Raw genomic sequence first — 12,881 nt, 5'->3', positions numbered from 1 at the left:
GCCTATACGCTAATAATAATAATTAGAATTAAGTATTTTGGGCCGGTGGTTAGGCCCAACGAGTTATTATTGTTAGCGGGTCGGGTCGTTGCAGTGTGTGTTCTCCTTTCATCAAGTAGAAGAAAATAAATGTATTCTTCTATTTTTGCAATGAGTTATTATAATGTAAGGAATTTCCCATCATCTTTTACTAGCCCCATAACCCAAATGCATATCAATGCATTCAAATGCACTATTAGTGGATGAAAATTCCCAAAATAAGGTATAGTGATGTGATATTCAATAGAGTATTACTTGAATATCATTTTTAGATGAATCAGTAGGTTATAATTCCTTCAATATTTCTTTTGGGGCTATGGATAAAGAAGCCCCAAATCATAGCTTCTAATTTACGGATCTGATATTTACTAGTTAGTTCTGTGAGATAGAGTGCTATTCAATAAAATACTATTTGAATACTAGTTTTAGAAGAAGCACTATATTAAAATTTCCCCGGTAACCTTTTCATGCTGCAGAGAGAGAAGCTCTAAAGTCTTGAGTTAGAGTTTCTATCCGACGAAGACGTAAAATCTCATTTCAAATTCTTGCAGCAGTAGAGGTTCAAATTTTTCATTTATAGTAAAGAGACCACAAATAGTAGAAATTCCTCACCTAAACTGAAGATAAAGACACCACATGCTTGGTCCACCCTCCTCACTAGCTGAAGTTCAATAGAAGCCACCCAAACAAGCCTTTCTTTTGACTAAAATACCAATAAAGATGTTCCCCATCTACTCCTCTCTCTTTCCTCCCTGTTGACCATTTCTAATCAAGGCAACATCATCACACCTTGCAAAATTGAAAGAACGCATAGTTTATTCCAATTCCTACCTTCCACATGCAACTTCCACACATTTGAAAATCAACCCCTTCTTTTGACCATCACCATTATTCAGATCATCAAATGAAACCACACCACTCATATCCATCTCACAAACCCTCTCTCCTCCTCTCTCTCTCTCTATCTCTCTCTCTCTTTCTCTCTCCAAAAAATAACCTGCTGCATCCTTTTGAGTAGCAGCAGAACCAATTAATTATGCACCCTGCAGAAACTCTTCCGCTGCTTCCCTTCGTCCTTCTCCTGCTTCTAGCATGCATACTCCCTTCTCTATCCGACGCAAAGAACTACTACCGATACACCGATTGCGCTCCGACGAACTACACTTGCGGGACGATGAAGTTCACCGTTGGCTACCCGTTTCAGTTCGGCACCGCCCGACCAGACTACTGCCGATATCCGGGGTACTACCTCACTTGCACCGATGACACCCTTCTGATCAACATCGACGAGAAAATGATGCCCTTCCAAGTGAAGAACATCGACTACGGGAACCACCTCCTCACGCTCGTCGACCTGAATTTTTCTGCCGAAACATGCCCTCTACCAAACTACAGCGTCACCATCAACACCACCATCTTTGATTACAACGAGCGCAGTACCATGATGACCATATACAACTGCAGCAGTCCACAAATATCCTTGCCTGCCGACATATATAAATTCCCATGTGCGGACGAAATGTCCGGGCAGTACTATTATTATCGACTAAACGACGGGGATAGTGTGTTTGGGAATTGCGATTTGGCGTCACAAGTTCTGGTGCAGATATCGGCGGCATATCTGTTTAGTCATGGAAATTTGAGCTTCGAAGACGTGATGAACGAGGGTTTCATGCTGCGGTGGACGGCGGGGAAGGGGTGGTGCAGTGACTGCGTAAGCTCTGGCGGGAACTGCGGGTATAACACGGTCGCGCGGGACCAGCAAACCTGCTACTGCCCTAACGGAACCGCTATCAGAAATTGCACCACAGGTACACAGAATTATGCTTCGCGACATAGCACTAGCCTTTTTGGCCCTACCATGAGGTTTGGTGCTGTTCGGCAAAGTACCGCTTGCTTGAATCGTACTTTTACGAGAAGCACCGAGCTCAGATCCTTTCAGCAACTCCTTTCTGTTCGCTAAACTAGAAGTTCTGAATAGTTTTTGAATGTCACAATACATTAGAAGTTACTGCAATTGCAAGTAGAAATTGAAACGGAGCCAGATGGGCTACCGTAAAAAGTTTTTCCCTAGAATTTGCGGTTCAAGCGAAAACTTCAGGTGTTAAGGAGATATAGGAACCTACTAAATGAGATCACAGTGCCATTCTCTGTTTTAGATATATGATAGTATATAGGAATCAATATTTACAGTTGCTTTACTTTGCACATAAATAGGATACTAGATTCAGTCCTAACCCTCTTAATTTCTTCAGTTCTCGAGTTTGTTTGTCCGCAACTTCTCTGATTCATTTCCTATCAAATCAATTTGTTCGGTAGCGAAAATCCCCTGTTTTAGTGGTGGAAAAAAAAAAAAAAAAAAAAAAAGGTTTTGAAAATTTTGGATGTATGGTGGATTATTATGGTGGTTGGATTACTTTTTCCCATTTTTCTCACAATTTGATTAATATTGTATTCTTAGCACCAACATCAGGATGCTGAATCATGCAATTAATGCATAAATAAACCAAAATTTTAAATAGCAAAGTCAACGGCGGCTTCCCACTGTTGCCTATCCAAACAGCAAACCTCTTGCTTTAGTGCTGACTCTGCTTTGGTCAATGAAGAAGCAGGAGCACCTAAATTATAAGAAAAGCTAACTTGGATTTTTTTCAGAAACTTCCTCTTCCTTTCATCTTGTATAGTGATGAGTCTACATTACTACATCTTATTCAACTCTTTTCTAGAGATTTGACTTCTCAATCCCTTTCTGTCTCCTCTTCTTATCTCTTTTCCTCTTCCATTCTTCCGAAACAAGTTTTTCGCTGATGACTTATGCTGCGAAGAATTCACTTTCAGGGCATCTTTGGTTCATGATTAGAACCGGAATTTGATTTCTATAAAACAAACGACAACTATCGGAATCAATGAATTCCATTCTGATTCCATAGTCTAAAATATGTGAACCAAACATGACCTCAGTCCCTTGCAAAGTGCCCAGAGTTATGGTTTATTAGAGTAATGCATTGGACCAAATGGTTAATTTAATTTATTGTGAGAAAATAACTTGACGGACAAGTATAATATACTGCCAAAAACCTTTTGGCATACTAGTCATCTATCAATTATTGGATTGTGCCAAGCAAGATGTTCATGCACCCAAACAAAGTTTAATGTCACGGATTTAAGTAAAATCACTTGTCTAGTCCGTGTGGCACTCGCCTTACTCCGCAAAGTGAGCAAGTCTACCTCTCTGCTTACTAGTCCGGACCTACTCGCACAACGAATAAGTACAAGAGAGAGAGAGAGTTTGGGAAATGTTGTATTGTATTACTTGAAAGTAGAAAGATATAAGTGTAATGCTCCAATAGTCCCACATCGGGTGGGAAACTAATTTTGATTAGAATATATGAGGCCTACACGCTGGTAATAATAACTGGGCTTAAGCATTTTGGGGCGGTTGTTTGGGCCCAACGAGTTATTGTTACTAGCGGGTCAGGTCGTTACAATTGATATCAGAGCCGAATACCAGTAGAAAGTGTGAGAGACCAACGAGTTTGGTGGGAGCCGGCTACAAGCTCCCAGGAGAAGTGCTATACGGAGCAAAATGCTACACCAATGAGTTTGGTGGGAGCCGGCTACAAGCTCCCAGGAGACCGTATTTATTACACATCTCCTAGAAACCCTAGAGGCTAGGAGAAACCAGAAGAAAATTCCAAGTCCCTGACACTAAGCTCTCTTACAAGATGTTCATTAACACTAAAATCGCACCACAATCCAAAGAATCCTTGGATCTCTTTTCTCAGTAGCCAAGCAATGACTTCTTGGGGCTATCTGTTAGAACTTAAACCGAGAAAATCTAGTTCGTCGGGTGCGAAAATTCTAAAAGAGATCCGAGAAAGAGAGAAGAAAAATAAAGCACACAATATTTACGTGGTTCGGCCAACGGCCTACGTCCACGGGCGAAGACGGAGCGGAGATCTTCATTATAATCAAAGTGGTGTACAAAATATGCCTCTCTCACAAAACTCTAATCCCAAAAAATACACCCATATTCCCTCTCTCATCTTCCGCACTAAATCAATAGCAGAAAGGGTATATTTATAATAGTGGCAAATCCTAATACGATTAGAAATACAAACCCACTAAGAATAGGAATATCTCGATAAATTAGGCATAATCTGAACTTAACTTGATGGGATAATTAAAACAGAATAGGGTTAGAAGACCTTGCGGTACTAGAATTCGAGACATATTTAACAATCTCCACCATGGCTTGAATTCTATGTCTTCTCCACCAAAATCCCAAGAGCTCCTGAAGTGCTACTGCACATGCGAACAAGTTTACGGAATACTTGACCTTGATCGCCTAAAAACTTAATGAGCAAATCCGCGGGATTCTCTGAAGTGCCAATCTTCTCATCTCCAACTACGCCTTTTGCAACCTCTGTTGCATCAGAACGACAACTTGTCGTAGAGCGAAACTGTTGGAGCAATTAAACTTTCCAATCTCAAATTCGTTGACGTCTTAAACACCCAAACGAACACTCCGGCTCTGACACCAGTTTGTTAGAACTTAAACCGAAAAAATCTAGTTCGTCGGGTGCGAAAATTCTAAAAGAGATCCGAGAAAGAGAGAAGAAAAATAAAGCACACAATATTTACGTGGTTCGGCCAACGGCCTACGTCCACAGGCGAAGACGGAGCGGAGATCTTCATTATAATCAAAGTGGTGTATAAAATATGCCTCTCTCACAAAACCCTAATCCCAAAAAATACACTGATATTCCCTCTCTCATTTTCCGCACTAAATCAATAGCAGAAAGGGTATATTTATAATAGTGGCTAAATCCTAATACGATTAGGAATACAAACCCACTAAGAATAGAAATATCTCGATAAATTAGGCATAATCTAAAATTAACTTAATGGGATAATTAAAACAGAATAGGGTTAGAAGACCTTGCGGTACTAGAATTCGAGACATATTTAACACTATCCTTTCAAACAAAGGATTAAAACAGAAGAGCTGTATACTTAAACTTACTCCTAATTAGCCAGTTTTGTTAGAGAATATTTTAGTCTCACAATGAATGCTACTAACTTACCAGCTATAATACCTTGTCAAAAGTTCTTTTAAGTTCCTATAGGCATCATTGTTTTGGGAATTACTTTGATATTCTCATTTTGTGAATTTAGCAGGTAAATATAAATATATGCTGTGCTTGGGATTTCATTGTACCAAAATTTACCAGTGGCTTATGAAAGGATTTTCACAGAGGAGCAAAGATTCATTTTACTCACTTTTTCTCACTTTCACTCATTCGATCTCTTCTTCTTCTCTTGTGAATCAATTGCTTTTTAGTAACCAACAAAAGTAGGATCAATATGGGTATTTAATGTGAATATAATTCTTACCTGTTTGCTCATTTGTTTTTAATTAGTGTTTGCCTTTTTTTTTTCAGCTGCTCACAGCAAGAAAAATCTTACAGGAGTGATAATTGGTAAGCACACTTCCCTCCACCATGCCTATCTCTTCCTACCTTCTTAAAAATTCCTTCTTCTTTTTTTTCCAATTACTGCACAAGTTTGAGTTGTCATTGCTTGTTAATTAATAATATGTAGGATTTTTTTTTTTTGAACTGTTGATTTGAAAATCAAATTTGAGTAAGGTTTAAATTCAACTGCGATGAGACACTCCGATAACAAGATGATTCTGTTTGTGATATTAATGTCTAGCAGAGATTACCTGTAAAATGAAGAAGAAAAGGAAAGGTAAAAAAAGAAAGGGAAAATAAAAACAACAAAGATCGATCAATCAATCGTCGATCGAGTATCGTTATGAATGGTGTACTAACTTCTGAAATCATAATAATCTGCAGGAAGTTCAGTAGGTGCAGCTGCAGGCCTCGTCGGTCTATGCAGCCTCTGCGTGTTTCTGTACATCCGAACACGGAGGCGGCGGCATTCGCCTTCGTCGTCAAATCTCATTCGCAATGCATCTTCATCCGTTCCGAACTCCTACTCCAAGTCCAAGGACCCAGAATTAGGAGGAGGCAGCAGTGTCTTCTACCAGACTCACCTCTTCTCCTACGACGAGCTCGAGGCGGCCACTGATGGCTTCTCTGACTCCCGAGAGCTGGGCGACGGAGGCTTCGGCACCGTCTACAAAGGTTCATACTAACATATTCAGTTCCTTTTTCCTATAAATTATGACTCTGATCTTAGTTTCATTCTATTAGTTTTACTTTAGTAGTTCAGTCCCTTGTAAAAATTGTTCAGCACTATAGCTAGACTTTGCTAGAATTCAAATTTCAAGAAAGGGGTCTGGTTGGTAACAATGAGCTGCCAATGACGCGGAGTTCGCTCCGCACACGAAATCTCACGAGATCATGAGAAAATGTCTGGTGGAGGGAATAGACACCAACAATAAGAATCTCGTGCGCAAGGCCCAGCTCAAACTTGCAGGATTCATGTTCAAAAAGTGACTTGAGAACAAATGAAATCAAGTTTCAGCGACTAAATTGTTACGATTGAAACACGAAGAACAAGATTAACTTGTTGGTTTTACTCTGAAACAATCTTGTTGATGATCAGGAATTCTGCGAGACGGTCGGGTAGTGGCGATCAAGCGGTTGTACGAGAACAATTGGCGGCGTGTGGAGCAGTTCAAGAACGAGGTGGCGATCCTCTCCCTCATCCGCCACCCAAACCTCGTCGCACTCTACGGCTGCACATCTCGCCACAGCCGTGAGCTTCTCCTCGTCTACGAGTACATCTCCAACGGTACCATTGCTGACCACCTGCACGGCTCACGTGCTGACGAGCGTGCATTGACGTGGCCGCGTCGTCTATCTATTGCAATCGAGACCGCCGATGCCCTTGCATACCTCCACGCAGTGAATCCCCCCATCATCCACCGCGACGTAAAGACCAACAACATACTGCTGGATGCCGACTTTCACGTGAAGGTCGCCGACTTTGGCCTCTCGCGGCTTTTCCCTCTAGACGCCACGCACGTGTCGACGGCGCCGCAGGGCACGCCGGGATACGTGGACCCGGAGTACCACAAGTGCTTCCAGCTCACCGACAAGAGCGACGTGTACAGTTTCGGCGTGGTTTTAGTCGAGCTCATATCGTCGATGCCGGCCGTGGACATAACACGGCGGCGCGACGAGATCAACCTGGCCAACATGGCGATACGTAAGATACAGAACTGCCAGCTCGAGGAGCTGGTGGACGCCGCGCTCGGGTACGAGGAGGATCTCGCGACGAAGAGGATGATCACGATGGTGGCGGAGCTCGCGTTCCGGTGCCTACAGCCGGACGGCGAGATGCGGCCGCCGATAAGGGAGGTGGTTGAGGTGTTGAGGGGGATACAGAGAGAGGGCTACAACAAGAACAGTGAGGGGGAGGAAGGAGACATTGTGGTGAAGGAAGATTCAGGGCTGCTTAAGAATATCCCTCCCTTCTCACCTGATTCGGTTGCTGCTAAGTGGCCGAGTAGGACTACAACACCCAACACTAGCGAGTAAGAGTAATCAATCACATATTTACTGGCGTTGAAACGGGTGGAATAGTTGTGCATTTTGTGATGTTGTGTAGATGTTTTCCTGTTCTAAGTTTACTTACTCTTTTGAATTTGAGGGCAGTGTACATATCAGTTAAGAGTGTTTAACAGCATATATGAGAGATGATTAACTAGTCCCTGTTCTTCTTTCCCCACTGAACAAATAGAACAAGACTACAAAATATTGCGAGACAGGAACTGCAGCTGGCTGAACAACTCCACCCAAAAGCCGACCGAGCAGCGAGTCAAAAGCAGCTACTAACATGTTGGCACTGAAGCTTCATTGAACTGTTTACTAGCACACCAGCACAGCCACCGCCGTCGGATAAGAAGGTCATAAAAGAGGAAGAGCGATGGACACTTAAGAGTGCGCCAACGAAGAAGTGCACCAACAAAGGAAGAAACAATGGAAGAGACGATATAATAGTAAATCTAGGAACTAAACTCAGAACCTCTTAAAATGGAGAGAATTTAGGACCGACTCTGATATAATGTTACCCAAAAAATCGATCTAGTAAAAGAGGGTCTCAAATTAATCATCACAGACCTTAACCAAGGAAGTCCCCACATTCATTGGTAATCTCCATCTAAAGGCCTAAATCGACAGACACAAAAACTAAGCTCGAAAGGAACCTATCGAAAGTGGCGGAAGAGAATTAGAGGGTGGGAAAAAAAGAGAGTGGTGACATTAACAAGGGAAGAAGAACATTGGAGAAGGGAAAAAGGGAGGGCAAGGAGAGAAGCAAAGAATAACCAACCAAAACATTCCTCATACATCTTTGTTTCTCCTTTCCTCTTCAAAACCAAAGTACAGTTAGTACCAAACATCTTAATAAGTAAACAAAAGTCAAAATAGCAACTAAAAGCACAAGAAAAGCCTTATCTCGTAACAACACTAAGGGCCGTTTGGTTGAATGTAGTTGCAGAAACAATGTAGTTAGAATTACATGCAGTTGCAAATGTTGTAGTTGTAACTACACCTAGTCTGTTTGGTTTTATACAGTTGCAACTGCTGCAGTTACATTTTTTCTGTTTGGTAATATGTAGCTGATAGTTGTATTTGTAAATTTTGTCACCTCTTCAGATAAAGTGGTGAGATGACCTTCACTATGCATAAAATAATTGTATAATTTTATTAATTATTCAAACTTACTATTTATAAATAAATAAATAGATATATATAATATATATATATAATATTTTTTTATTTTTCAATAATTCTTCAACTTATTAATCGACACATTTTAAAATTTTTTAAATTTATTTAATTTTAATATGTAAAATCAAACTTTAAAAATTTTAAACGATTCTCTCATTTTTTTTTATCAAATTTAATAATTATAATTAATTAAAACTTATTAAGTTAAATACACAATCACATTCTATAAAAATTTAGAAAAAAATATTTTTATATTTTAAATAAATAAATTTTAAAAAATTTTAATTTTTGCACAAAACTTGTATTGCCTAAAAAAATTTATTAGTATGAGTTTATTTACAAGTATTTTTATTTATCCATATATATATATATATATATATATTATTTATTATTGTTAATTTGTGGGTGATCCTAATCCTCACCAACTGCAGCATTTGGACCTTCTTGTGCAGGTGGAACTGCAGCAGTTGGACTCAACTGCACTAAACCAAACATAGGAATTGAGATTGCATGCGTTTGCAACTGCACCGTTGTTGCAAATGCGTGCAACCAAACAGCCCCTAAGAAACTCACGGCTCCGCCTTTTGTTGGAATCGGTTAGCTTCAACCTAGCCTTCGCAAAATACAATCCTTAAGATCCAATATCATATCCAACAAATCTTTCAGTAATATAAAAGCTCAAATTCGTAAAAGATTGAATTCAAAACAAATCATCCTTTTCTCTATAAGAAGCCCCAAGAGACAAAGAACTGTCCAGAATATTCGACAAAAACTAACAAGAGTCATTGTATATATCTACCAAGAAAAACTGACCATGTCGGTCCGAAGATGTCCCACCAGATGTCCAACTGTAAGAAGGGCAAAAGAGCATACGCTATTGAGTTGTATTGATGCAAATATATAATACAAGAGATATATCAAATATAGTAACAAAGCCTAGTATAGTAAGAATACAAACGAGATTAGATACCGTATAATCCTACTCTGTATATAATAGTAATATACAGTTTCCTAATATAGAGAATAATGCTAAATATGTCGTAATATCCCCCCACAAACTAAGTATCCATTGGACGGATGCGAAGATTGAGCCGCAGTATAGAAAATCGAGATGGTGATAAAGGCTTGGTGAAAATATCAGCAAGTTGTTTATCGGAAGAGATATGAACCAACTCCAAATCACCGGTCTGAACATTTTCGCGCAAGAATTGACGGTCGAGTTCAATGTGCTTTGTGTGAGTATGAAGAATAGGATTGGCCGCAAGATAATTGATGCTAAGGTTATCACAGTAGATGCTAATAGGCCACCAAAGGAAAACACCAAGGTCGCGAAGTAGAAAGCGGATCCATATTGTCTCAGCAAGCGCGCAGGCTACAGCACGATACTCCGCTTCAGAACTAGAGCAAGAAATGGTAGGCTGCTTCTTAACGAACTAGGAGATAAAATTGGGCCCGAAAAATATGCAATATCCGGAGATAGACCATCGGGTATCTGGACAACCAGCCCAATCAGCATCTGCAAATGTTACAAGAGAAAGATTAACGCAGCAAGATATAGGTAGGCCATAAGTCAGCATGCCCCGAATATACCGTAGAATATGCTTAACCGCTTGCATGTGAGATTCACGAGGAGCATGTAGATACTTAGGCACGGAAGTTGACGGCATACGATATATCCGGTCGGGTGAAGGTAAGATACTGGAAAGCACAACAAGCTGACGATAACTATAGGGTTCCTCAAAAGGACATCCCTCATGAGAAGAGAAACGAGAAAATAAAAAATAGTTTCAATAAAGGTAACATGCTGAGAAATAAAAACTTTACCAGTGCTTGAATGGAGACAGTGAAAACCTTTATGTTTATCAGAGAGTCCTAAGAAGAAACAAAGAAGTGATCGAGTAGAGACCTTGTGAGCTGCAATGTTCTGTATATCGAGATAACACAAACATTCAAAAACTCTGACAAATTGCAAGTCAGAGAATGAACAACCATGCAGAGTTTCATATGGTAATCGTCCTCTTAAAACAGTAAGAGAATGAATTCGATTCACGAGAAATACAGCAGTTTGGATGGCATCAACCCAAAAATGAAGAGGCATGCAAGCTTGAAACAGCAAACTTCTAACAATGTTAGTTAAATGTCTATATTTTCTTTCGGTAAGACCATTTTGTTGTGAAGTATAAGGACAAGAAAAGAGGTGAAGAATTCCATTTTGTGAACAAAGGGTAAAAAACTAATCATTTACAAACTTCGTACCACTGTCAGATTGAAAATGTTGATTGAGCTATGAAATCTGTTTTCTACCATTGCTTTAAATTCGAGTAATTTGACAAAAACTTCATGTTTAAATTTCAAAAGATAAAGCCAAAAAAATCGAGAGTAATTATCAATGAATATAACATAATATTTATAGTCAGAAACCGATGGAACAGGTGATTGTCATACATCAGAATGCACAATATGAAAGGGAAAAGCATATTTGGATTCATAATTATGAAATGAAAGTTTAACATGTTTTTCCATATTACAAACATTGCAAATAGATAATGTCTGAGTAGAATTACCATCAAAAATAATGTTATTATTTTTAATAAATGCAGAAAGAACAAGAAGACTAGGATGACCTAACTGTCTATGCCAAACATCACCACTAAACCTAGATGCAACAAGACCTATCTGTTGCTTATTCCCTACACTTGCAACTTTAGAAGAGATTGGAGTGATGTTCCCGAGCTAGGGCATCGAAAAAGCCTCGTCCCTATTTCCTTGTCCTTTACAGAAAAACCTAAAGAGTCAAATTCAAAAAAAAATTTATTGTCATGACAGAACTGACGCATTGAAAATAAATTTCTCTTAATAAAATGAACAACAAGAACATTTTTAAGAACAAATGAGGTAGAAGATGTATTCAATTGAGTTTCACCTGTCTGAGTAATATCAAGTAAATTTTCATTAACAATTAGAATTTTCTCATGTCCAATATAAGGTTTGGAAGATGAGAGAATGCCAGAATTCACTATCATGTGATTAGACGCTCTTGTGTCTGGATACCACACTTCCTCACCAGGTTCATGAAGATTCATAGCAGCAAAAGTCTGAGGGACATCATCGGCCACGAATGAGTGATTGAAGCGTTGTCTGTGCTAAAGAGCAGAATGGTTGTTCTTTCCACAAATCTGACATTATGTGCCAGACTTCGGAAAATAAGGTTGCTAATTTGGAGTGTTAAGTTGAGGAGAATTATTAGGTGAAGAATGTGGATAGGTTCCAAGAGATCCATGACCATGATAAGAATTGTGTTTACCACGTTGTCCTTGACCTCCGCGATGTCTTCCTCCACGGCCAGCACAATTACCACGTCCACGATTTGCATAAAAGACTTCACCGTCAATAGTGGGAGTAGCAGAGGACGTCATTAAGCTAGTATGACGTTGGACTTTTGCTTCTTCTTGCAGAAAGAGTGGACGTAGTTGTGTAAAGGTAAGCTTACTTCTGTGTGTTAAGGGCACTAATGAAACCTCTGTATTCTTCTGGTAGTCCAAACAGAACAGTCATGACCGAATTATGGTCTGACTCAATTTCACCAATTGCCTGAAGAGCATCACCAATCGACTTGATCTTCTGCATGTAATCACTCATGCTCATCGAGTCTTTCTTGATGCTTCGTAATTAATTCAGACTTTAGAGAGAAAGCCGTGGAAGCAGTTTTATCAAGAAAATAAGCTTCAATGGTTCACCAGGCATCATATGCAGTTTTGGATGAGCACAAAATAACCATTTGTAATATATTAAAGATAAGGTAGCATTGATCCACGAAAGTATAATAGTATTTTCTTTTTTACAACTTAAATATTCAGAATTTATAACTATCTTATCAGCAGTATCGATAGTCTGAGAAGGGACAACACCAGTTTCGTCCACATGTGATGTAACACCAAAACTTTCTAGAACATTAAGAAAAATATTTCCACACAAGATATGGGGAATCAATCAGTTCTAGTGGTATAAGAGTTTTGATGTTAACAACTGGCAAATTTGAGATAGAAGAAGACATATTTGTCACCTTAAGAGAAGAATCCACCACTAAATATGAAAAAAAGATAAATCAGAATGTATCGGATGAGAAAAAAAAAG

The 12,881-nt window shown here is 39.3% G+C and overlaps 1 protein-coding gene across 1 annotated transcript; it reads left to right on the top strand.

Annotated features, from left to right (window-relative positions):
• LOC109707357 (LEAF RUST 10 DISEASE-RESISTANCE LOCUS RECEPTOR-LIKE PROTEIN KINASE-like 1.2) lies at positions 297–7,725 on the top strand. Its single transcript, XM_020228582.1, has 4 exons — positions 297–1,850; positions 5,484–5,522; positions 5,901–6,191; positions 6,616–7,725. Exons 1-4 carry the CDS (start codon positions 1,076–1,078, stop codon positions 7,551–7,553), a joined length of 2,043 nt encoding a protein of 680 aa, XP_020084171.1. The 5' UTR covers positions 297–1,075; the 3' UTR covers positions 7,554–7,725.

The sequence above is a fragment of the Ananas comosus genome, linkage group 3, assembly GCF_001540865.1.
Source record: "Ananas comosus cultivar F153 linkage group 3, ASM154086v1, whole genome shotgun sequence".
Lineage (NCBI taxonomy): Eukaryota > Viridiplantae > Streptophyta > Magnoliopsida > Poales > Bromeliaceae > Ananas > Ananas comosus.
The sequence above is the reverse complement of the archived record's forward strand: the minus strand, read 5'-3'. Positions and strand labels throughout refer to the sequence as shown.

Bases quoted from the DNA above. Each gene is read 5' to 3' on its own strand.
- LOC109707357 (XM_020228582.1), top strand. From the start codon at position 1,076: ATGCACCCTGCAGAAACTCTTCCGCTGCTTCCCTTCGTCCTTCTCCTG. The intron at 1,851-5,483 runs GTACACAGAATT...TTTTTTTTTCAG, and splicing joins TATCAGAAATTGCACCACAG to CTGCTCACAGCAAGAAAAAT. The intron at 6,192-6,615 runs GTTCATACTAAC...GTTGATGATCAG, and splicing joins CTTCGGCACCGTCTACAAAG to GAATTCTGCGAGACGGTCGG.